General features: G+C 37.5%; 1 protein-coding gene and 1 pseudogene across 2 annotated transcripts in view; both read right to left on the reverse strand.

The window, feature by feature from the left end:
- MIGA1 (mitoguardin 1) overlaps window positions 1-25,442 on the reverse strand; it is a 90,942-nt gene that overhangs the window by 20,314 nt on the left and 45,186 nt on the right. For both annotated transcript variants that reach the window (XM_066268853.1, XM_066268852.1), the window contains one exon: window positions 15,717-15,817. In XM_066268853.1, coding sequence (XP_066124950.1) covers window positions 15,717-15,817 — 101 coding nt within the window. The remainder of the gene's footprint in view (window positions 1-15,716; window positions 15,818-25,442) is intronic.
- LOC136328710 (small ribosomal subunit protein uS17-like) lies at window positions 1,068-11,574 on the reverse strand (annotated as a pseudogene).

A 25,442-nucleotide genomic window follows, 5' to 3' on the forward strand; every position in this document is an offset into this window, starting at 1 on the left:
CAACTACAGTGAAGCAATTATGATTTGATACTTATCGCTCCACTCCCTCCTCTCTCTGTAAAATCAATAAATAAAATCTTTAAAAAAAAGAAAGCTGACTGTATATACTATATACTCTATCTCACTAATAGAAAAAACAAAATAAAAAAGGAAATAACAACCTTCCAAAATGGCCATCAATGATTCTCTCCTCCTGGTAATACCTCACTCCATGCTCAATAGGGCCAACATGCATAACCAATAGGATATTCTAGAAATGATGGAGTGTGATTTCTTTTCTTTTTTTTAGAAAGAGAGACAGAGAGAGGGACAGATAGGGACAGACAGACAGGAAGGGAGAGAGATGAGAAGCATCAGTTCTTCGTTGGGGCACCTTAGTTGTTCATTTATTGCTTTCTCATATGTGCCTTGACTGGGAGGCTACAGCAGACCAACTGACCCCTTGCTCAAGCCAGTGACCTTGGGCTCAAGTCAGAAACCTTGGGCTTCAAGCCAGTGACCTTTGGGCTCAAGCCAGCGACCATGGGGTCATGTCTATGATCCCATCCTCAAGTCAGCGACCCCATGCTCAAGCTGGTGAACCCATGCTCAAGCCAGGTGAGCTCGCACTCAAGCCAGATGAGCCTGCACTCAAGCCAGATGAGCCCGCACTCAAGCCGGCCAGCTTGGGGCTTGAAATCCTGGTCCTCTACATCCCAGTCCGACGCTCTATCTACTGTGCCACTACCTGGTCAGGCTGGAGTGTGATTTCTGAGGCTAGATCATAATAGTCACTGCTTCCATCTCACTCTCTTTTGGATCACTTCCTTTGGGCGAAGCTGTCCTCAAGCAGTCCATTAGAAAAGTCCCTTGGTGAGCAAGTTAGGTTTTTGCCATAGGCAGCATCAACATGCCATTCATGTAAGCGAGCTAGCTTGGGAACAGATTCTCCAGCTCCTGTCAGGCCTTCAGATGACTGTAACCCCAGTCAACATACACAACATACGCTGACTACAACTTCATAAAAGACCTCACAAAAGGCATCAAAGCCGAACCATTCAAATATGCCACTTCCAAATTCCTGACCCTCAGAAATGGTCCGATAATAAATGTTTATTATTGTCATCACTTGTTTTTGAATGGGAAAAGAACTTTGATTTGTTTAGGGAAGTGGGCAGGTGTCTGGTTTCAGAACTTCTGAATTGCTTCTTGGCAGCCTCAATGACCTTGAGCACAGCAAAGCAAATGATCTTGTTCAGGGGCCAGCACGCACAACCATGATGATATCACCAATCTGGATGTCCCTGAAACAGGGGCCAGGCACATGGATGTGTCTTTATGGCATTTTTCCAGTGATTGTACTTTTGTATGTAGTACAGGCAGTCCCCACGGATGACAGAGGTGCTCTGCAGCTTCATCTTGGTTAACACACCAGGCAGGATCCACCCTCGAATGGAGATATTACCAGTAAAGGGGATTTTGTCACTGTAGGTGCCCTCAAAGGCCTCTTTGGGCATCTTGAAGATCAGATCAATGTTCTTATAGTACTCCAGGAGGTTTTTCTTGCTAGTTTCTCCAGGCATGATGCTCTTCTTACTTTGAAAGATGGTGGGCTGCTTTTAGTAGGCATGCCCGGTTTGAGTCACTCCTTATCAAATATATGCAGCTTCAGAATTAAATAAAACAGTAGGCTCCCTGGATTAGCCTTTAGGACTCAGTTCTCATAGGACTAACCATAAGGCCCCGACCTCCAGAATACCACCCCACAAACTTTAAATTTGAAGAAAGTACTGTAACTCCTAAAACACTTGCGTCTCCATTAATCCCCAAGTGTGGAATCGAGGACTTACAAGGCATTCATTAACACAAAGGCTCTTACCCTCTACCTGAGTCTTCAGACTGGAGCACAGGGCTCCCTCTCTCCAGGTTGCTGCAGGAAGCCCTGGGCAGACCTCTTAGCCTCAGCACCAACCCCAAGCCCACTCCTGAATTTTATTATTGCTTTAAGACACTAAATTTTGGGTAATTTATTATATAGCAATAGACAACTAATATAATAGTGGAAACCATACTAAGAGCAACAAAAAGATGCACAAATTTCCCAAAACTGGAAAGCAAATGGAAGTGTGTGAATAGATGAAACACAAGGAAGCCATCATCGAGAATAAATTCAAAAGGGGTTATATTTGTCTAGGGTAGATATTTGCTAAGCAGCAGCCTTAAAAAGCACCAGGCCTGGAGTTGGCAGGTGTGAGAGCAGGACAGAAAAAGACGGATTGAAAATGGGAGATTAAATGAAATTCTATGTCCAAACACCGACAGTATCCCCTATTTCATTCTGCTCCCTGCCTCTGTCCCTCCATCCCTGAATAAGAAGGCAGCTTGTTTAAATAAAATTAAAAAAAAAATCAACCAGAAAACATTTCTGCTTAAAAACTATTTAAACTGCCTGGAGAGAGTAAATCAACCAGGGTGAGTGACGCGCTGCCAGGAAAGGCCCTCTTCATTCTGTATCTGGGTGTGCCTGCCTACTAGGTTCTTTCCAGACACTTGAACCCCAAAGAAAAGCCTGCCAATCAACACACCTCAGAGAAATCAATGAGCCCCATTTGCTCTCCTGTTCCCCATTTTGTGGGAGAAACAGATACAAAACACTGCAAACTCATTCAATCTACCTAAGAAAATCAATCCAGTCACCAATTATACTTTCAAATTTGAGAAAAAAACAACCTATTATCACAACAATGAAAGCCCCCCCAAAACAGATAAAATTGACTCCAGAGGAAGTAAGATAATTCAACTAAAAATTTAAATGGCAGCTATAACCCTCTCTTCAAATTATGATGATTCTAAATGTTTATCCTTTTCACTTTGTATATTATTGTTAGTGTATTATTTAGGATTGTTATAAACAAGCACTAGCAAGTCAGAGGTGGGGTTAGCAAAAGCTTTCCAAGCTTAAGTGTGAGTAGAATATCTTAATTATAAGAAATAAAATTTTCTCTTTAAAGAGCACCTTAGCCCTGGCCAGATAGCTGAGTTGGTTAGAGCATCATCTGGAAACTCAGAGGTTGCTGGTTCGATACCCGGTCAGGGCACATACAGGAAAGAATCAATGTTCCTGTATCTCTCTCTCTCTCTCTCTTTCTCCCTTGCTCTCGTGCTAAATTCAATGTAAAAAAAAAAAAAAAGGAGCACCCTACAATATATATATTAAATACATACATACCTTAAAGAGGGTAATTCTAAGAAAAATAAACCTAAGGCTAAAAATTACTCTCTCTGCAATATTAGTTTCTACCTAAATAATAAATGGCAATCTCTTTAGCAGATGGAATAGTTATGAGAGTACTTAATGCAGTAGTATCCTAACATTAAAAAGACTTTTTAGAATTTGAAAACATACTAAGTGAAAGAATGTTAAACACAAAAGATGACATATTGCATAACTGTATTTATATGAACTGTCTAGAATAAGCAAGTTCATAGAGACAGAGGGTGGAGCAGTAGTTACCAAATGCTGGGGGGGGGGGGTGAGATAGGTGAGAAAATGAAGTGATTACTAATAGACTTTCTTTTTCTTTCAGAGTGATAAAAATATTCTGGGATTGGAAAGTGGTACTAGTTATAAAACTTTGTGAAGGTACTAAAAAACCACTGAATTACAAACTTTAAAAGAGTGAAATTTACAGTATGTAAATTATATCTCAATAAAGCTATTTTTTTATTTAGACAATTAATTTTAACAGAGTGAAACTCATCAATTAGAGTACATAGATTCAGAGTTTTCACATTTGATTATGTTGTCTACCCATCACCCAAAGTCAAATTGTCCTCCGTCACCTCTTATTTGGTTTTCTTTATGCCCTTCCCATCCCCCCACCTCTTTTCTCTCCTCCGTTCCCCTTCCCCTGGTAACCATTGCACTCTAGTCCATGTCCCTGAGTCTCAATTTTGTGTCCCACCTATGTATGGAATCATGCAGTTCTTTGTTTTTTCTGATTTACTTATTTAACTCAGGATAATGTTATCAAGATCCATCCATGTTGTCGTAAATGATCCTATGTCATCATTTTTATGGCTGAGTAGCATTCCATAGTATATATGTACCACATCTTCTTTATCCAATCATCTATTGAAGGGCTTCTTGGTTGTTTCCATGTCTTGGCCACTGTGAACAATGCTGCAATGAACATGGGGGTACATGTGTCTTTACGTACCAATGTTTTTGAGTTTGGGGGATATATACCCAGTAGAAGGATTGCTGGGTCATATGGTAGTTATAGTATTAATATTTTGAGGAACCATCATATTTTCTTCCATACTGGTTGTACTACTTTACATTCCAAAAACAGTGAATGAAGGTTCCTTTTTCTCCACCGCCTCTCCAACACTTATTACCTGTCTTGTTGATGATAGCTAATTTAACAGGTGTGAGGTGGTATCTTATTGTAGTTTGGATTTGCATTTCTCTAACAGCTAGTGAAGATGAGCATCTTTTCATATATCTGTGGGCCATTTGTATTTCTTCCTGGGAGAAGTGTCTGTTCATGTCCTCTTCCCATTTTTTTATTGAATTGTTTGCTTGTTTGTTGTTGAGTTTTGTGAGTTCTTTGTATATTTTGAATATTAGGCCCTTATCTGTGCTGTTGTTTGAAAATATCATCTCCCATTTAGTTGGCTGTCTGTTTTGTTGTCAGTTTCTTTTGCTGTGCAAAAGTTTCTTAGTCTGATGTAGTCCCATTAATTTATCTTTGCCTTCACTTCCCTTGCCTTTGAAGTCAAATTCATAACATGCTCTTTATGGCCAATGTCCATGAGTTTAGTACCTATGTTTTCTTCTATGTAATTTATTGTTGCAGGTCTTTGATCCATTTTGAATTAATTTTAGTACAAGGGGACAAACTGTAGTCGAGTTTCATTCTTTTGCCCGCGGTTCTCCAGTTTTCCCAGCACCATTTGTTGAAGAGGCTTTCTTTTCTCCATTGTGTGTTTTTGGCTCCTTTATCAAAGATGATTCGACCATATATATGTGGTTTTACTTCTGGGCTTTCTATTCCGTTCCATTGGTCTGAGTGTCTATTTTTCTGCCAATACCATGCATGCTGTTTTGATTATCGTGGCTCTATAATATAATTTGAAGTCAGGTATTGTAATGCCCCACCTTCATTTTTTTCCCTTAAGATTGCTCTGGCTATTCAGGGGTTTTTTTGTTTGTTTGTTTGTTCGTTTTCTATTTGGATAGATTGTTTAATTTCTTTTTTATTTATTTATTTATTTATTTATTTATTTTTAATAATTTTATTTTTTTAATGGGGTGACATCAATAAATCAGGATACATATATTCAAAGATAACATGTCCAGGTTATCTTGTCATTGCAGGGTTTTTTATAGTTCCATATAAACATGATGATATTTTTGTTCTATCTCTTTAAAAAATGACATTGGAATTTTGATGGGAATTGCATTAAATGTGTATATTGCTTTGGATAATACAGTCATTTTAACTATATTTATTCTTCCTATCCAAGAACAAGGAATATTTTTCCATTTCATTGTAACTTTTTCTATTTCACTTAACAGTGCTTTGTAGTTTTTATTATATAGGTCCTTTACATTCTTTGTTAATTTTATTCCCAGGTATTTTGTTGTTGTTGTTGTAACTCTAAAAGGGATTATTATTTTTTAGTTCATTTTCTGATGTTTCATTGTTGGCATATGGGAAGGAAACAGATTTCTGTATATTAATTTTCTATCCTGTGACCTTACTATATTGGTTTATTGTTTCTAATAGTCTTTTTGTGGAGTCTTTGGGGTTTTCGATGTACAGGATCATATCATCTGCAAAAAGTAAAACTTTTAGGCCCTGGCCGGTTGGCTCAGTGGTAGAGCGTCGGCCTGGCGTGCGGGGGACCCGGGTTCGATTCCTGGCCAGGGCACATAGGAGAAGCGCCCATTTAATTCTCCACCCCACCCCCTCCTTCCTCTCTGTTTCTCTCTTCCCCTCCCGCAGCCAAGGCTCCATTGGAGCAGAGATGGCCTGGGCACTGTGGATGGCTCCTTGGCCTCTGCCCCAGGCGCTAGAGTGGCTCTGGTCAGAGCGATGCCCGGGAGGGGCAGAGTATCCCCCCTGGTGGGCAGAGCATCGCCCCCTGGTGGGCGTGCCGGGTGGATCCCGGTCGGGCGCATGCGGGAGTCTGTCTGTCTCTCCCCGTTTCCAGCTTCAGAAAAATACAAAAAAAATAAAATAAAATAAAAAATAAAAATAAAAAAAAAGTAAAACTTTTATTTCTTCTTTCCCAATATGAGTGCCTTTTATTTCTTTCTCTTGTCTGATTGTTCTGGCTGGAACTTCCAGCAGTACGTTGAATAAGAATGAAGAGAGTGGACAACCTTGTCTTGTTCCTGATTTTAGAGGAAAAGTCTTCAGTTTTTGCCATTTAATATGATGTTAGTTGATGGTTTGTCATAAATGGCCTTTATACCCATTTTGTTGAGTGTTTTAAATATAAAATAATGTATTTTATCAAATGCCTTTTCTGCATCTATTGATAGGATCATATGGTTTTTGTTCTTTGTTTTATTGATATGATGTATTACGTTAACTGTTTTACGTATATTAAACCATCCTTGTGATTCAGGATGAATCCCATTTGAACATGATGAATTATTATGTTTATTTTGAGTTATTTTTTTAATATGTTGTTGTATTCGATTTGCTAGTATTTTGTTTAGTATTTTAGCATCTGTATTCATTAGAGATATTGGTCTGTAGTTTTCTTGTTTTGTGTTGTCCTTGCCAGGTTTTGGTATGAGGGTTATTTTGGCCTTATAAAATGTGTTTGGAAGTATAGCTTCTTCTTCAATTTTTTGGAAGACTCTGAGTAGAATAGGAACCAAGTCTTCTTTGAATGTTCAATAGAATTCACTAGTATAACCATCTGGGCCTGGACTTCTATATTTTTTGGGGGTTTTTGATAGTTGTTTTTATTTCCTCCCTGCTTATGGGTCTGTTTAGGCCAGGGGTTGGGAACCGTTTTGGCTGAGAGAGCCATGAACGCCACATATTTTAAAATGTAATTCTGTGATGCCACACAACGACCCGTGTACATTACACATTATCCAATAAAAACTTGGTGTTGTCCCAGACAACAGCTGTGATTGGCTCCAGCCACCCGCAACCATGAACATGAGCAGTAGGAAATGAATAGATTGTAATACATGAGAATGTTTAATATTTTTAATGTTATTATTCTTTTTATTAAACACTTGTCTGTGAGCCAGATGCAGCCATCAAAAGAGCCCCATCTGGCTCGTGAGCCATAGGTTCCTGACCCCTGGTTTAGGCTATCTACTTCTTCGTGACTTGGTCTAGGAAGATTGTATTGTTCTAGGAATTTATCCATTTCTTCTAAATTGTTAAATTTGGTGGCATATAGTTCTTCATAGTATTCTATGATAATTCTTTGTATTATCTATGATATCTGTGGTGATTTTTCCTCTTTTATTTTGGATTTTGTTTTATGAGTCTTTTCTCTTTTTTCCTTAATGAGGCTTGCCAAGAGTTTGTCAATTTTGTTGATCTTTTCAAATAACCAGCTCCTTGTTTATTGGTTTTTTTCTATAGTTTTTCTGTTCTCTATTTCATTTATTTCTGCTCTGATTTTTATTATTTCCTTTCTTCTGTTGGTTTTAGGTTGCCTTTGTTCTTCTTTTTCTAGTTACTTAAGATGTGATGTTAAGTTGTTTACTTAGGCTATCTCGTTTGTTCATATAAGCCATTAGTGATATAAACTTCCCTCTTATTACTGCTTTTGATGCATCCCAGAGATTCTGATATGTCATACTGCCATTTTCATTTGTCTGTATGTATCTTTTGATCTTTGCTTTTATTTCTTCTTTGACCCACTCATTTTTTAAAAGTATGTTTTTTAAATTTCACATTTTTGTGGGTTTGTTTACTTCTCTTTTGCATTTGAATTCTAGTTTTGAAGCTATATGGTCAGAGAATATGCTTGGTATAATATCAATCTTTCTGAATTTGTTGATGTTAGTTTTGTGGCCCAACATATGGTCAGTTCTTGAGAATGTTCCATGTACACTGGAGAAAAATGTATACTCTGGCATTTGGGGATAAAATGTCCTATAGATGTCTATCATATCCAATTGTTCTAGTGTTTTGTTTAAGGCCCATATTTGTTTATTGATTTTCTGTTTGGGTGAATGATCTAGAGCTGTCAACAGTGTATTGAGGCCTCCAAGTATGACTGTATTTTTGTCAGTTTTTATTTTTAGATCAGTTAATACATGTCTTATATACTTTGGTGCTCCTTGGTTTGGTGCATATATATTAAGAAGTGTTTTGTCTTCTTGATTCAATGTCATCTTTATCATTATAAAATGACCATCTTTGTCTCTGATTACCTTTGCTGTCTTGTAGTCAGCATTGTTAGATATGAGTATGGCTACACCTGTTTTTCTTTGGATGTCATTTGCTTGGAGAATCGTTTTCGAACCTTTCACACTGAATTTGTTTTTATCCTTGTAGCTTAGATGTATTTCTTGAAGGCAGCATAGAGTTGAATTTTCTTTTTTGATCCACTCTACTACTCTGTGTCTTTTTATTGGGGAGTTCAATCCATTTACATTTAATGTAAATACTGACACTTGAGAGTTTCCTATTGTCATTTTATATATTGCTTTCTATTTTTTTTTTTAAGATTTTATTTATTCATTTTTAGAGAAAGGAGAGAGAGAGAGAGAGTAAGAGAGAGAGAAGAAGGGGGAGGAGCAGGAAGCATCAACTCCCACATGTGCCTTGACCAGGCAAGCCCAGGGTTTTGAACTGGCGACCTCAGCATTCCAGGCTGGCGCTTTATCCACTGCGCCACCGCAGGTCAGGCTATATATTGCTTTCTAATAGCTCTGTATCTTGTTTGGTTCTTCTCTTTTGTTTTTCTGTCATTTGTTTTTGTTTGGTTGTATTCCATACTTCTTTCCTCTGTTTCTTCTTTTTTTAAGCCATTTGTTTCTGTAATCATTTTTTCAGGGGTGGTTACCATTAGGTAATAAAAAGGATATATATTATATTCCTTGTAGTACATTATCTTATGAGTGCTTCTGCACTCCATCCTCCTTTGCTACTGTTTTGTTTTTTGTTTTTATTTTATTTTTTTTACAGAGACAGACTGTCAGAGAGAGGGATAGATAAGGACAGACAGACAGGAATGTAGAGAGATAAGAAGCATCAATCATCAGTTTTTTGTAGTGACACCTTAGTTATTCATTGATTGCTTTATCATATGTGCCTTGACCGTGGGGCTACAGCAGACTGAGTAACTCCTTGTTCAAGCCAGCGACCTTGGGTCCAAGCTGGTGAGCTCTGCTTAAACCAGATAAGCCCACACTTGAGCTGGCGACCTCGGGGTCTCAGACCTGGGTCCTCCGCATCCCAGTCTGATGCTCTATCCACTGTGCCACCACCTGGTCAGGCCCTCCCTTTCTGTTAATCTTGTCCTCTCCCCTTTTTTGTTTTTGTTGTCATAGATTAATCTTGTTTTTATTTTGATCTTGTTGGAGCTTTTACTTGTAATTTTGTTTTGTTTTGTTCTTTGTGTCTGGTTGAATAACCCTATTTATAGTATTTCCTGAAGTGGTTGTTTTTTGGTGATAAATTCCCTCATCTTTTCTATTCTGTGAATGTTTTAATTTTCCCTTTGTATTTGAAGGATAACTTTGACGGATATAGTATTCATGACTGGAAGTTCCTCTTTTTCAGTACTTTATATATTTGGGTCCCTTCTCTTCTGGCCTGCAGAGTTTCTGCTGAGAAATCTGATAATAGCTTAATGGGCCTTCCTTTATATGTTGTATTCTTCTTTTCCTTGGATGCTTTGTGGACTTTTTCTTTGTCATTGGATTGTGATAATTTCATTATAATGTGTCTTGGAGTAGGTTTGTTGGGGTTAAGATAACTCGGTGTTCTGTTTGCTTCTTGGATTCAAGGCTCTAATTCTTTCCACAGGTGTGGGAAGTTCTCATCTGTCATTTGTTTGAATATGTTCTCCATTCCATTTTCTCTCTCTTCTTCTGATATACTCATTATTCTTAAGTTGCTCTTTCTGATGGAGTCAGACAACTCCAATAGGGCTTTCTCATTTTTTTTAATTTGTGAGTCTTTCTCTCTTCTCTGTGTAGTGTCTCTAGTTGCCTGTCTTCTATGTCACTAATTCTCTCCTCTATCTGGCTTGTTCTATTAGCTAAGCTTGTTACCTCGTTTTTCAGTTCATGTATTGAGTTTTTCATCTCTGTTTGGTTCCTTTTTATAGTTTCAATTTCCTTGGTGATGTATTCTTTTTGTTCATTGAGTTGTTTTTTGAGCTCTCTAAATTGCCTTTCCATCCTTTCTTGTATTTCCCTGAGTATTTTTAGCATTTCAATTTTTAATTCTGTCATTTAACTCCAAGGTTTCCAAGCAACTGAAATTATTTTCTAGACATTTTTCATCATCCATCCAAGCTACATCTCTGTCTTTTGTATCCATGATATTTGATTTCTTTTTCCTTAATGGCATTTGTGAGTGGTATTGTTAATAACACTAATAAGAGATAATTTAAAAATAAAAATTTAAAAGATACAGTGAAAAAATGAAATTTCATTATAAGTGGAACAAAAACTAGAGACAAGAAGCCATAACTGAGAAAAAATAACAGATAAAAAATAAAATCAAAAGCATGCAAAATGCTACCATGAAAAATATGAATCCAAAATAAAACTTGTTGATAAACGATCAAATGATAGAAAAATAAAAAAAAAGAAAAGAAAAAAAGTTAAGGTTTTTGAAATGTCACCCTCATAAAAAAAAAGAATAAAAAATGTAACAACTATGAATAATGAAGTTTAAAAGGAAAAGGAAAGAATAAAACAAAAAGAAGATAAAATGCTCAAAGTGGAAAAAAAAAGAAAAGATAGTAAAGAAGTTATAATAAATGTAATTATTTTTTCTTGGATTTGAGAGGTAGCTTCTTTTTTTTTGGCAAATGATGCTGTACTACAGGTTTTGCCCCTGTGGCACTCTTGAGTAGAGATATGCTGATGTGTTGCTATGGCAATGACATAGGCTAGGCCTCAGTCCTGTTGGTAGGCAGGGCTTTTTAGGGCTTGGTGGCTCCAACAATAGGAGACTCAGTTTTACAGGTGCCTCTCTCCATGTCTCTATCTCCTCAGCTAGGAGCCTGGGGACTTAGCTGTCAGGTTGCTCTAGCCACTGTTTGCAGAGCAAGAGGCTCTAAGAGCAGCTAGGTTCTACCTCTAGCACCGCTCAAAGTACAGTTCTGTGTAAGGCTGTACCAACAAGAGCCACCAGTGAGAGCAGGCTGGGCTGGGAGCCGACTGCAGATTTGGCGCCTTTCTAAGGGCGGGTGGATGAGTCTAGCACATCTGAGTGTGCCACAGGCTGGGAGCCAACTGCAGATCAGGCATCTTTCTAAAGGCCCCCAGGCATGTCTAGTACACCTCAGCATGCTCCGTGGGTCTAATTTCCACAGGCTTTTCCCTTGGGCTCTGTTTGGTAGCCCCCAGCAAGCTACGTGCATGCTCAGCCCCCATGACTTCCTCAGTGCACACAGAGGTCTGCTCCCACCCACTTAGGCACACAATGCCTGTGATCTCAGTCAGTGCTGGAAATGCAGGAATGTGTAAAGCTATTATTTTTTTTTAACTTTTCAGAGAAAATGGCTGTGGTTCCAAACCAACGTTTGGCAAAGCTTATATAGGAAAATCCTGTTAATCACTTTCACAAATGACCAACTTAGCTTAAAGAAAAGCCTATGCCAGAATTTGTTTTAATCTAAACAGGCAAAAAAATCTTTTTGGTAATTCTGAATAAAGCTTTCAAATGATCACGAAGTTTAATTTCCCAAGCATTTCTGATCTTATTTTCTTAATAACTTTCTGCATTAAAATAGTTTTCCCTAATTTGAGGGCTTGGCATATAGTAAATGCAATTAAAAATAATTTAAGAAACATTTCTTAGAAAAGAATTTATCTTGGAACATTCACATTCTGAGATCATATATTTATACCCTAGAAGCATTCTTAGGATGTTTCTTGGATATTAAGCACTTCTTATAGTATTTGTGCATTTTTTTCCATAAATATTTTTTAAAATTTATCAAACTTTCATGACTTACAAAATATTCACAGAGAGTACAGTATAATGAACATTTAGCAAAACAATTTTTTAAGTTGTACATTATAAAAAAAACTTTAGAGCAATTATGTATATTGTACTGCACAGCAAAAACAAAAACAAAAAACCCAACATGACTAGCAATTATTCTCCCCCATCTAGGACATAAGCACATAAGCATCTACAGAGCAGAAGGACAAAAAGCATTTGATAAAATATAACTTTGTTTTTATGATAAAAATTCTCAAGAAATTAAGTATAGAAGGAATGTACCTCAAAACAATAAGGCCATATAAAAAAGCCCACAGCTAACACCACACTCAATGGTGAAAAGCTAAAATTTTTTTTTAAGTTCAGAAACAATGCAGGGATGTCCACTTTTCACCATTCCTATTCAACATAGTAATGGAAGTCTTAGCCAGAAGAAATAGGTAAGAAAAATCAAAAGAGGCATTCAGCCCGACCAGGCAGTGGCGCAGTGTGGATAGAGCGTCGGACTGGGATGCGGAAGGACCCAGGTTCGAGACCCCGGGGTTGCCAGCTTGAGTGCAGGCTCATCTGGCTTGAGCAAAAAAAAATCTCACCAGCTTGAACCCAAGGTCACTGATTCGAGCGGGGGTTTACTCAGTCTGCTGAAGGCCCGCGGTCAAGGCACATATGAGAAAGCAATCAATGAACAACTAAGGTGTCACAACGAAAAATTGATGATTGATGCTTCTCATCTTTCTTTGTTCCTGTCTGTCTGTCCCTATCTATCCTCTATCTGACTCTCTCTGTCCCTGTAAAAAAAAAAAAAAAAAAAAAGAGGCATTCAAATTTTAAAAAAGTAAAACTCTCTGTTTGGACATACTATGATCTTATATATGGAAAATTCTAAGGACTCCACCAAAAAAGCTGTTAAAAGTAATAAATAAATTCATTAAAGTTACAGGATACAAAATCAATATACAAAATCAGTTAAATTGCTATACACCAAAAACAATCAGAAAGGGAAATTAAGAAAACAATCCCATTTATAACAGCATAAAAGAGAATAAAATACATAGAAATAAATTAACTAATGAAGTGAAAAATCTGTACACCAAAAACTGTAAAATGAGAAAACTAAAAATGACACAAATAAATGAAAGGATATCCCACGTTTATGGATTGGAAGAATTCATATTGTCAAAATGTCCATAGTACCTAAAGCCATCTTAAATTCATTGTATGTCCTATCAAAATTCCAATGGCATTTTTCAAAGAAACAAAAAACAATCCTAATATTTATAGGGAGACACAAAAGACTCCTCCAAAGAGACAACGCAATCCTGAGACAAAAAAAGACTTGAAGCATCGTAATTCCTGACTTCAAACTGTATAATAAAACTACAATAATCACACAGTAGTCTACTAGCATAAAAACAGACACATAGACCAATGGAAAATAATATATACACACACACAGACACACATATATACACTTACAGTATATATACAATGAAATACCATTCATCTATAAGAAAAAAGAAAAATTTGTCATTTGCAACAACATGGATGTAACTTGAAGGAATTATGCTCAGTGAAATATATCAGACAGGGAAAGACAAATACTGTACGACATCACTTACATGTGAAATCTATAAAGGCCAGATCCATAGAAACAGAGTAGAATGATGGTTGCAAGGCTGAGGGGTGGGAGAAGTGGGGAGATGTTGATCTCCAGTGAGAAGATAAATCAGTTCTGGGGTTCTAATGTGCAGTATGGCAACTATAGTTAATAACACTGTATTGTATACTTAAAAGTTGTTAAGAGAATAGATTTTAAATGTTCTCACCACACACACAAAAAAGGTAATTATGTTAGGTGATGGAGGTGTTAACCAACCTTATTGTGGTAATTATTTCACAATATATGTGTATCAAATCATCACACTGTACAGCTTAACTTACACAATGGTATATGTAATTGTATCTCAATAGAGCTAGAAATAATTACCAAAAAAATAAAATAAAATAAAAAAGGAACAAAAGATAAGCCTAAGCCTGTTTATATCAAATAGTAAAATGAATTAGAAAACAGCTTTTCCATAAAACAAGTAGATATAGTCTGTCTACTGCAAATTTACAAGCGTAATAATGCAAGAAAAACAATTCAGGAGATGATACGGTTAAAACATACATATGCAGAAAAACCTTGACAGATTGAAAGATTATGGTCAGTAGAGCTTTAAAAAAAAGGCAGAATCAAGGCTTAGGCTTGACCTTTCCATAGTACACATCAACTACAGATATGAGATACTATTTATATTAAAAAAATAACAGGATTAATATCCAAAATCTACCATAAAAATGACATTTTTCTAAGGTAAAATTGGGCACATCTGATTTTTAAACTTGTTTTGAGTAGAAAAAATTATAAAAAGATGACCACTTTGTAAGCATTCTCTTTTGATAAAAATTTAAATTGCAGTAGGAAACAAATTACCCGTCCATTTGTAATTCAGTGATCACCACTGCTTATACATGAGTGTATTTATATCTAGCCTTTTTTTCTCTACCTAAAAATTATAAACCAAATACATTTTTCTTTCTTTTCCAGTTACAAAATCACAAATCATACTCTCTCTATAAAGCTGTATATACTACTCTTTTCACTTAACACATGTTCCATGCCATTAAAAATCATTTTATAACAGTTTATGATATTATACTGCAAATTATGAATGTGCCATAATTAGGCATTAGACTGTTTCCAGTTTTCCAATTATTGTTAAAGTGCCAAAGTGAAATTTTTTTTTTTTTCTTCATTTTTCTGAAGCTGGAAACGGAGAGAGACAGTCAGACTCCCGCATGCGCCCGACCGGGATCCACCCAGCACGCCCACCAGGGGCGATGCTCTGCCCACCACGGGGCGATGCTCTGCCCATCCTGGGCGTCGCCATGTTGCGACCAGAGCCACTCTAGCGCCTGGGGCAGAGGCCACAGAGCCATCCCCAGCGCCCGGGCCATCTTTGCTCCAATGGAGCCTTGGCTGCGGGAGGGGAAGAGAGAGACAGAGAGGGAAAGCGCGGCGGAGGGGTGGAGAAGCAAATGGGCGCTTCTCCTGTGTGCCCTGACCGGGAATCGAACCCGGGTCCCCCGCACGCCAGGCCGACGCTCTACCGCTGAGCCAACCGGCCAGGGCCCAAAGTGAAAATTTTCATCTATAAATCTTTCAGTCTGATCACTTCCTTGGAAATAGAAGTATGATTTATGAGCTAAATAATCTGAACAATTTTAAGACTCAATATAAGGTCAACTGCTTTCCATTATATTACTGTTATGTCTTGCCCATAATCCACAGTATATAAAGGTGCCCGTTTAAAGTATGCATTTACATGTCCACCTCTCTGAAGAGAATGAGCTCCTGTGGGAATTTACATTCATGTTATATCCATCTTTGTATCTTGGCATCTATCACATGCTAAGTAAATGGCTGCTGAACTAAGTACAGCACAATGGCCAAACCAGACTTTCCAGCTGAAGAAGAATGGGGAACCCTCACTGGGAACACATGTGTCCTACCTCTGCCACCGAAGCAAAGGAATCAGTTGATGCAATGCTCAAGGTGTCTCGCAGGCCCAAGTCATCTGTATTCCCCTTCACAGTGATATCCGTATCTTTATCTTAAAAGTAAAAGATGAAAGGTTTAGAAACCCATATTCCTTGTCATTGTCATAGTTCATACTCTGCGTTAGATTTTCTTTTTCTATTTTTTACTCCAGTCTTTCTTTAAATAGACTACTAGAGTCTAAAGAAAAACAATGCAAATCAATGGGACATAATCTGAAAAGATTCTCAAAGTGTAACTGATGTTGAAATACTGCCAAGTAGAGAAGAAAGTGCTATAAACACATTTTTACTTCAAAAAGTAATTAAACTTAATTTTGGATTTAAAAAGCTTTTGAGTATATAACTCTTTGAGTAGTACAAACGTTCATGTACATCCTCGTACATGACCATCCAGAGTATGACAGTACAAAAATTTTCATTTTAAAAATGTGTGAGGCAACATTAAAAAAAGGCAAATGTTTCTTTTTTTTTTTTTTTTTTGTATTTTTCTGAAGTTGGAAACTGGGAGGCAGTCAGACAGACTCCCTCATGCGCCCGACCAGGATCCACCCGGCATGCCCACCAGGGGCGATGCTCTGCCCATCGTTGCGTTGCTCTGCCTCAACCAGAGCCATTCTAGCGCCTGAGGCAGAGGCCACAGAGCCATCCTCAGCGCCCGGGCCAACTTTGCTCCAATGGAGCCTTGGCTGCGGGAGGGGAAGAGAGAGACAGAGAGGAAGGAGAGGGGGAGGGGTGGAGAAGCAGATGGGCACTTCTCCTGTTCTTGTTTCCAAAAATTGGTAATCAAACAAACATGATTTTAAGTGAATAAAACTGGAACTAATTTCATTTTAAAAACAAATATCACTCCTGGGGGTCAGCAAGCATGAAAAAAACTCACTACTCAAAGGGTTAAATTGGTATATAATAACTGGAGTTAGATAATCTGCTACTGATGGTATAATCAGTATATAACAAAGACAGTCTGAAACAGTAATTTAGTTGCAAGTGGCCCTGCTCATGTTGAAAGAACTGGTAGATTTATTCAAGTTAAATGAATATTAACATAAAATGTTATCTGTCTTATCAGTTGTGATAATTTCATCAATTATAACAACTCAAGAAGGTAACACTGAGTTCTTCTGGTCTTTAGGGCTACTTTAAACCACTGAAAGACCAAAAATGATGAGATCTAGGTCCCTTACACTTACTGTGCTTAACTGAGGGGCAAATATAACAGCTCCAACTTTAAAAGGCTAGAAAAGTTTAATAACATATGCAAATATACTGCTCACAAAAATTAGGGGATATTTCAAAATGAATATGAAGCGATAATATATCCCCTAATTTTTGTGAGCAGTATAGTTAATCTGTCTTCACAGGCTACTTGTTAGCAATACACAACATTCTGAATGTACATGTCAATATTTTCACATACTATCACCAGGAATCTGTTAACATTAAATTTTCAAATGAATATTGTACTTGCCTAAATATGTGACCACATTGTAACAAATAACTGATGTTTCAAAATCTATTTAAGTATAAAAAAGAAAACAAAAAAGTATTTCAGATTTTACTTATTTTGATTCTCAACCTTCTAACTTTGTCAGATACTCTATCTTCTTTAAAAAGAAACCAGAACTCTCTTTGGCTTTCATTCATCCAAATTTCTATTCTATCATTTTTCCTAAAATAAAATCCATTACCTTTACCAGAAATTTCCTACATCCTATTTAAAACTCCCTAGTACCAAAAAAAACACAGACATTTTGTGATTCTATACAGGAGGTGTGAAGTGTTAAAAGAATCCAAACTTAATTTAGTTTAAACTCAAAAGTTTTGCAACTGATTTATATTCCAGGCTCTAAGCCAACCAGAAAAGCAAATAAACCATAAATGATACTAATAGTTGATTACTATTAAATATAAAAAATATCCATATACATAGCATATTTTTTCTACTTTATATTTAGTGAGGTCATAGTTAACATTTTAACCATTTATCTTCTAAGTTTAAACGGTAATTGTTTTTGCCTGACCTGTGGTGGTGCTGTGAATAAAGTGTGGACCTGGAATGCTGAGGTTACTGGTTTGAAACCTCAGAATTGCCCACTCAAGGCACATACAAGAAGAGAAGCAACTACTATGAGTTGATGCTTCCTGTTCCTACCCACCTCACTTTCTCTCTCAAAAAAATCAATACATAAAATCTCTATTTTTTTTAAGTGAGAGACCAGGGCCAATAAATAAAATCTTTTTTAAAAATTGCTTAATTTTAATTGTTTCAATCCTATTAAAGTATCTAACTTGTCAGTTTAAATCCTTCTAATACTAAATGATTATTTAATGGAACAAAATCAGAGTTTAAGTCATCACATTTTCATCCTGGTCGGTCGGCTCAGTGGTACAGCGTCAGCCTGGTGTGTGGAAGTGCCAGGTTTGATTCCCTGTCAAGATACAGGGCAAGCAACCATCTGCTTCTCCACTCATCCCCTTCCTCTTCCTCTCTCTTTCTTTCTCTCTCTCTTTTCCCCTTCTGCAGTCATGGCCAGGATGGTTCAAGCAAGATGGCTTGAACCTCAGGTGCTGAGGATGGCTCCATGGCCTTGTCTCAGATAGTAAAAATAGCTCAGTTGCCGAGCAATGGAGCAGCAGCTCCAGATGGGCAGAACATTGCCTGGTAGGGGCTTGCCAAGAAGATCCTGGTTGGGGTGCATGTGAGAGTCTGTCTCACTGCCTCCCAGCCTCTCACATAAAAAAATAAATAAATAAATAAAATATAAAATAAAATACATCATATTTTCAAAAATACATGTTCTTTTAGAAATTCAAATTTTTTATCAAATGGGAACAAAACAACATAATTGTTTTAAATTTATAACAGCTATAAAACTAGTATTTTTAGAAACTCAACTATCCAGAAAATTTTCAATTACTCTTTTCAGTGCATATATAATTTTTTTAAATGTACACACAAATTGAGAGATTAATTATTTATAACACTGAGCCTGACCAGGTGGGTGGAGCAATGGATAGTGATGGCCCGGGACGCTGATGACCCAGGTTCAAAACCACAAGGTCATCGACTTGAAGCCCAAGGTCGCTGGCTTGAGCAAGGGGTCACTAGCTCAGCTGGACATCCCCAGTCAGGGAACATATGAGAAAACAATCAATGAACAACTAAGGTGTCGCAGCGAAGAATTGATGTTTCTCATCTCTCTCCCTTCCTGTCTGTCTGTCCCTGTCTGTCTGTCTCTCTCTCACTAAAATATATATACATATATATATTTATAAAATTGAAATGGTATTTACAACTTTCAAACCTTCATTTTCTGAACTATTTTCCATTTTTAGTATTAACTGTGCAAAAAGAAATCACAGTGCAATTTTCATTTTGCCAAAGCACTTTTAAAGCAGGATTAAATTTCTAGTCAATGAAGTTAAATCTTGGTTCCACGTGCCTTTTGCTATTTTCAGAATGGAACACAGACATTTATCTCATGTCACATTACCTTTCAGACATTACCCACAAGCTGTTAAAAGTCTGTTTTACTTCACTCAACAGAAAACCAGCCACTCAATGTCCTCCAGATCAGTTACCATGATTGTACTTCATTTTAAAGAAGAAAAAAGAAACCTAACAAAAAAAAAATGGCTCAGAGGAACTGGAAAGATTTATTCATTAAATCCAACTTCATAAGCCACAGACCTAAACTCTCATTTCAGTAATTGTTATGATTCCTGAAATAGCAGTTTAATAATTATGAAGAGAAATATTACATGTTTTTTCAGATAAACCAATAAAAAATATAAAGAAAGAATATTGAACAATATCTCAAACTAACTGCTTTCAAGCATCCAATAAAATTTAAAATACTTTTTGAAACTAATACAAAATAATATTGAATGTAAACTGTAACTGAAAAAATAAAATTAAAAAAATTTTAAATACTCTTTTTAAAAAGTATCATCAGCTCTTGATTGTGATATTGAAAGACAAGGACAGCATGGACAATTAGAAACCAAAGGCTTCATTTTAGTCAGTATTTACAGAAATATTTTCTCACCAAATTATTCTTAGCAGAATGAATTGTTAAAGTCACAATGAGATATCATTACACACCTACCAAAATTACTGAAATTGGAAAAAATGGCCATTTTTTGTTGTTGTTGTTAAGGATGTACAGCAATGGAAACTCACATGCACTGGCAGAAATGTCAACTGATAGAACCATGGTGGAAATTTTGGCATTATCTATTAAAGTTCAAGACTGCTGTTTCTATGACCTAGCATTTCTACCTTGGCTGTGTTTTATAAAAACGCATGCTTATGTGCATAAAAACATTCGTAACAGCAATTATAATAGCTCCAAAACGGAAAAGGAAAACAATGTTTATCTGCCATAGAATACAAAAACTGTGGTATATTCACACATTGAAATACCATAGTGATTGGGAGGGGGTATGAGGGGGTCTTTTAGGACCCCCTAATTGGCAATGTTTACTTACTTATTTTTTTGTGACAAAGACAGAGACAGATAGGGACAAACAGACAGGAAGGGAGAGAGATGAAAAGCAACAATTCTTCATTGCAGCACCTTAGCTGTTCATTGATTGCTTTCTCATATGTGCCTTGACTTGGGGGCTACAGCAGACCGAGTGGCCTGTTGCTCAAGCCAGGGACGTTGGGTGAGCCTTGCTCAAACCAGATGAGCCCGCACTCAAGCCAGCGACCTCAGGGTTTCGGAACCTGGGTCCTTCACATCCCAGGCGGACGCTTTATCCACTTCACCACCGCCTGGTCAGGCCAACAATGTTTATTTTTTGACCTTCATGTAGTTACACAAAAGAGTATAATAAATCACTGTACTTTTTTGTGTTGTGCACTTTCCTAGGCTTTAGAAGGAAAGAAAATGAATCTGTATATTTTGGCCCCAAATGGCTAAAAGCAGAAAAAACAGTGAAATACTTTCTGTATTTCAATGTTGGCAGTAAAGTTGCAAATTATTATAATATTAGACATGAATTTAATTCCCTGGTATAGGAAGCATCTATGATGGTAGATTAGAAGTGAAAAGATAGGGGAATACCAGTAGTAGTTGTGGAGTCTTAATGTCACACATATACCACTCACAACCTTTTTTCACCTAGCTCATTCAATCTTTCTTTGCTATTTAGTGATCAGTTTAGAATTTTAAATGGGTATGTTTGGGTGAGGCTAATCAACTATTTGTCTAAAGAAGATATGGAAAGTAAGAGATGATTGTTATTTAATAACAATAAAAGCGTGATATTAATAACCATTTATTTTGTACTTACTACTTGCCAGAAACCAAGTTATATGCTTTACAGATATTATTCCATAATTCTCACAGTAATCCTTTGAGGTAGGTGATATTTTTTTTCATTTTATATAGCAAGAAGCCAAGGTAAAGAAGCATTAAGTAACTGGTATACTCATACAATTAAGAAATGGAATGCTAGGATTCAAACCCATGTCATCTGACACCTGATTGCATGCTATGAACTATGGAGCCGTGGTCTCCAATATGGTAGCTGCTAGCTCCCTGAGGCTATCAAGCAGATGAAATGTGGCCAGTCAGAACCAAAATGTGCTGTAAGTGTAAAACACACAATGGAATTTGAAAACACTGTACCAAATGATACAAAATATCTTATTAATAAATACTGGACTTAAGAAAATATATTATTAAAATTAATTTCACTACTTTCATTTTACTTTTTCATGTTACTAGAAAATTTACATGTGGACTATGAGTTGATGCTTCCCACTCCCCCCCTTCTCTCTCTCACTCTCAGTTTCCTCTCTCTAAAAACCAATAAATAAATTTGGCCTGACCAGGTGGTGGTGCAGTGGATAGAGCGTTGGACTGGGACACAGAAAACCCAGGTTCAAAACCCCGAAGTCGCCAGCTTGAGCACAGGCTCATTCAGCTTGAGCATGGGCTCACCAGCTTGAGCATGGGGTAGCTGGCTTGAGCATGGGATCATAGACATGACCCCAAGGTCGCTGGATTGAGCTCAAGGTCACTGGCTTGAGCAAAGGGTAACTCTCTCTGCTGCAGCCTGCTGGTCAAGGCACATATGAGAAAGCAGTCAATGAACAACTAAGGTGCTGCAATGAAGAATTGATGTTTTCATCTGTCTCCTTTCCTGTCTGTCTGTGCTTATCTGTCCCTCTCTCTGTGTCTCTGACTGTCACACACAAAAAAATAAAATAAAATAAATTCATATAAAAAATAAAGTTATATTTGTGGCCCACATTATATTTCTAATAGCACTATTAGAACATGGCTTTCTCATATCTGATCTTCAAAGAGCTTACATGTTCTTTTGAGTGACTACCAGTGCCCAAGGCAGTCTAAGTGCTTTCACAGACTACTTACTTCATTTAATATAGGTAACAGTCAGACAGACTAGCCTAATTATGTACAAGAATGCTTTATTGTAACTAGAACAAAAAGACCATTTTCTAATCAAAATCATCAATGGCTCCTTGTCTGGTGTTCAAAGCTTTCTATATCTCTGTCCACCCTACCTATCTAATCTTCTTTTCTGTTAATTACTGAAACATTCCTCAGCTTTAAATGAGTACACTTATTACACATTCCCACTTGATAGAGTAATGTAATGGTTAAAAGCTTGAGCTTTGGAGTCAGCCAGCAAGCATTTGGATTCTGATCCTAGCTTTGCTATTTACTATCTGGGTAAATTAGGGATAACAATATCGATTTCACAGAATTATCATAAGGATTAAATGAGAGATTTGTGGAGGCACTGTCCTTGCCACAGAGTAAGTGCTAACATTTCTTGCTTGTATTACTACTGCCACATGCATTTACTCAAGTTTTTGGTTCCTCTCACATCTTTTCCAACACACAAATTTGCTCTCCTCTGATCCTTTGTCTCATGCAACACAAGAACACATATTGCTTTATAATTTGCAGCTCAAGTACTATCCCCTGTAAATGTCCTCCAAAAATTAGCTACTTTTTTGCTTCTATGTGAGGCAGTACAGCACAAGTGTTAAAATCATGGGTTTGCTTCAAATTCTGACTCTGCTACTTATTAGCTGTGTAACCTTGGGTAAATTTCTTACTTTCTCAGTTCATCAGTGTTCTTGTTTGTCAAATGGGGGACTTGAGGTAGTGGGAATCTACGTCATAGAGGTGTGTGAGAAATAAACAAGTTAATATATATAAAGTAAGTATCCAATACATTCATTTAATATACTATTTGAATTTTTATTTATTGCCTGAATATGCAGTCTGTCTGTCTAGTGATACAGTCTGTCTAATCTAGTCTGGACTGATACAATTTAAACGTATGAACTTTCTCAGATTTTTATTTTTTTTTTTTAGAAATTAAATTTAATGGGGGTGACATTGATCAATAAGAGAGCATAGGTTTCAGGTGAACATTTCTATAGCATTTGAGCTGTTGATTGTGTTGTGTGCCCATCACCCAAAGTCAAATAATTTTCCATCACCATATATTTGCCTTCTCTTTACTTTCTTTTTCCTTAATTCTTTTTCTGATGGTACCTACAGTTATTAATAGAGCAAGGAATGCATTGTAAACACTTAAATTTGTTCATATAAACTAAAAACTGACCATCCCCACCACAGGTGCTAGAAATGGCTCAGTTGCCCAACAACAGAGCGAGCAACAGCCCAGATGGGTAGAGCATCGCCCTTAGGGGGCTTGCTGGGTGGATAGCAGCTGGGGCACATACGGATTCTTATCTCAATAATAATATTTTTTACATGTGCCTTAAGTTACCACACTGGCACTTGACAGGGTAGCTCCTTCTTTCCCTGAAGCTTTTAAAATTATAAATCTAAAGTTTTTAAAAAACATTTACCTGTGTCAACCACACAGAACTTTTAAAACATTCATGTATAAACTATGTTTTTCTTTGGAAGAACACTAAAAGTATGTTTACTTTTAACTAAATAGTTACATATTATAGGCCAAAAATCTGACTGGATTCAAGCCTTTCTCTTTCTTTCACAATTTTCTAATTCACATATTACTTAAAGTTTTTTCCAAAACACAATTTGTTTGAAAATTTAAAAAAGAAAAAACTGGACGACACTTCAACCCTGGAACTGGAATTTCTGGCCTGGATCTATTTCTTTAAACCATTGCAAGTGGGTTTTCTGCAGGCCTCACTTTCGCCATCACTGGGCACATTCTATTTTCTGTTGCTTAGAAGGCATCAGGCCTATTTTAACCTCAGCAGATTCTAGTGGAGATTCCAAAGATGCCACTCTCCTTTTAAAAGCCAGACTGTCCACTGTGGGTTTTGTAACACCAGCATGAAAAGGAAGTCTGCCAATGTCTCAATATCATCTGACTTCTATGTCAGCAGCTATTATCCAGATGACTTTTAGCCATTTAAATATGGCTTGGAACCTTGTCTTTTTTATGATTTTATTTAAAATGGGGGCCCTGGCCAGTTGGCTCAGGGGTAGAGCATTGGCCTGGTGTGTAGATGTCCTGGGTTCGATTCCTGGTCAGGGCACATAGGAGAAGAGAGTATCTGCTTCTCCACCCTTCCCCTTTTTCTCTCTCTTCTCCTCCCACAGCCATGGCTCAGTTGGAGCAAGTTGGCCCCAGGCATAGAGGATGGCTCGATGGCCTTGCCCCAGGTGCTAAAAGAGTTCAGATGCCCAGCAATGGAGCAACAGCCCCAGATGGGCAGAGCACTGCCCTATAGGATCATGCTGAGTGGATCCTAGTCAGGGCGCATGTGGGAATCTGTCTCTCTGCCTCCCCGCTTCTCACTTAAGGAAAAATGGGAAAGTTCCTGCTGTTCACAAGATAAGCTATTTTCCAAAGTATGCCATAATCTGTTAAAATAATTAAAAAATCTAGAAAACCGTCACTACTCTTTGTGTATTTGTATAACTACCTGTCCCACCCATATTGTGAATAATTTTTGTATTCTATTTGTTTTTTTTTGTGGTTTTTTTTTTTCATTTTTCTGAAGCTGGAAACAGGGAGAGACAGTCAGACAGACTCCCGCATGCGCCCGACCGGGATCCACCCGGCACGCCCACCAGGGGCAACGCTCTGCCCACCAGGGGGCGATGCTCTGCCCATCCTGGGTGTTGCCATGTCGCGACCAGAGCCACTCTAGCGCCTGAGGCAGAGGCCACAGAGCCATCCCCAGCGCCCGGGCCATCTTTGCTCCAATGGAGCCTCGGCTGCGGGAGGGGAAGAGAGAGACAGAGAGGAAAGCGTGGCGGAGGGGTGGAGAAGCAAATGGGCGCTTCTCCTATGTGCCCTGGCCGGGAATAGAACCCGGGTCTTCCGCACGCTAGGCTGACGCTCTACCACTGAGCCAACCAGCCAGGGTGTATTCTATTTGTTTTAAAATGCTATAGTATAGTTTGAGAGAGAGGAAATACTAGAGTTGAATATAAAAATAAAAAACAACACAATTTCAGGAAGTGAAAGAGGTAAGATGTAGTTTCTTGATTTTCCTTTCAATGTACCTTAATATTGAAAAGAGTAACAATGAAATCCACTGAAACAAAAGAAAGAACTGATCAGTTCTTGATGTGTTATGGCTCATACAGTTTTGCCCATGTGAAATAATACATGTACAATCACAGCCTGCTACTATGGCACTACCCAAAAGGCACTCTCTGTCATGTAGATGTAGCG

The sequence above is a fragment of the Saccopteryx bilineata genome, chromosome 3 (assembly GCF_036850765.1).
Source record: "Saccopteryx bilineata isolate mSacBil1 chromosome 3, mSacBil1_pri_phased_curated, whole genome shotgun sequence".
NCBI classification, from domain to species: Eukaryota; Metazoa; Chordata; class Mammalia; order Chiroptera; family Emballonuridae; genus Saccopteryx; species Saccopteryx bilineata.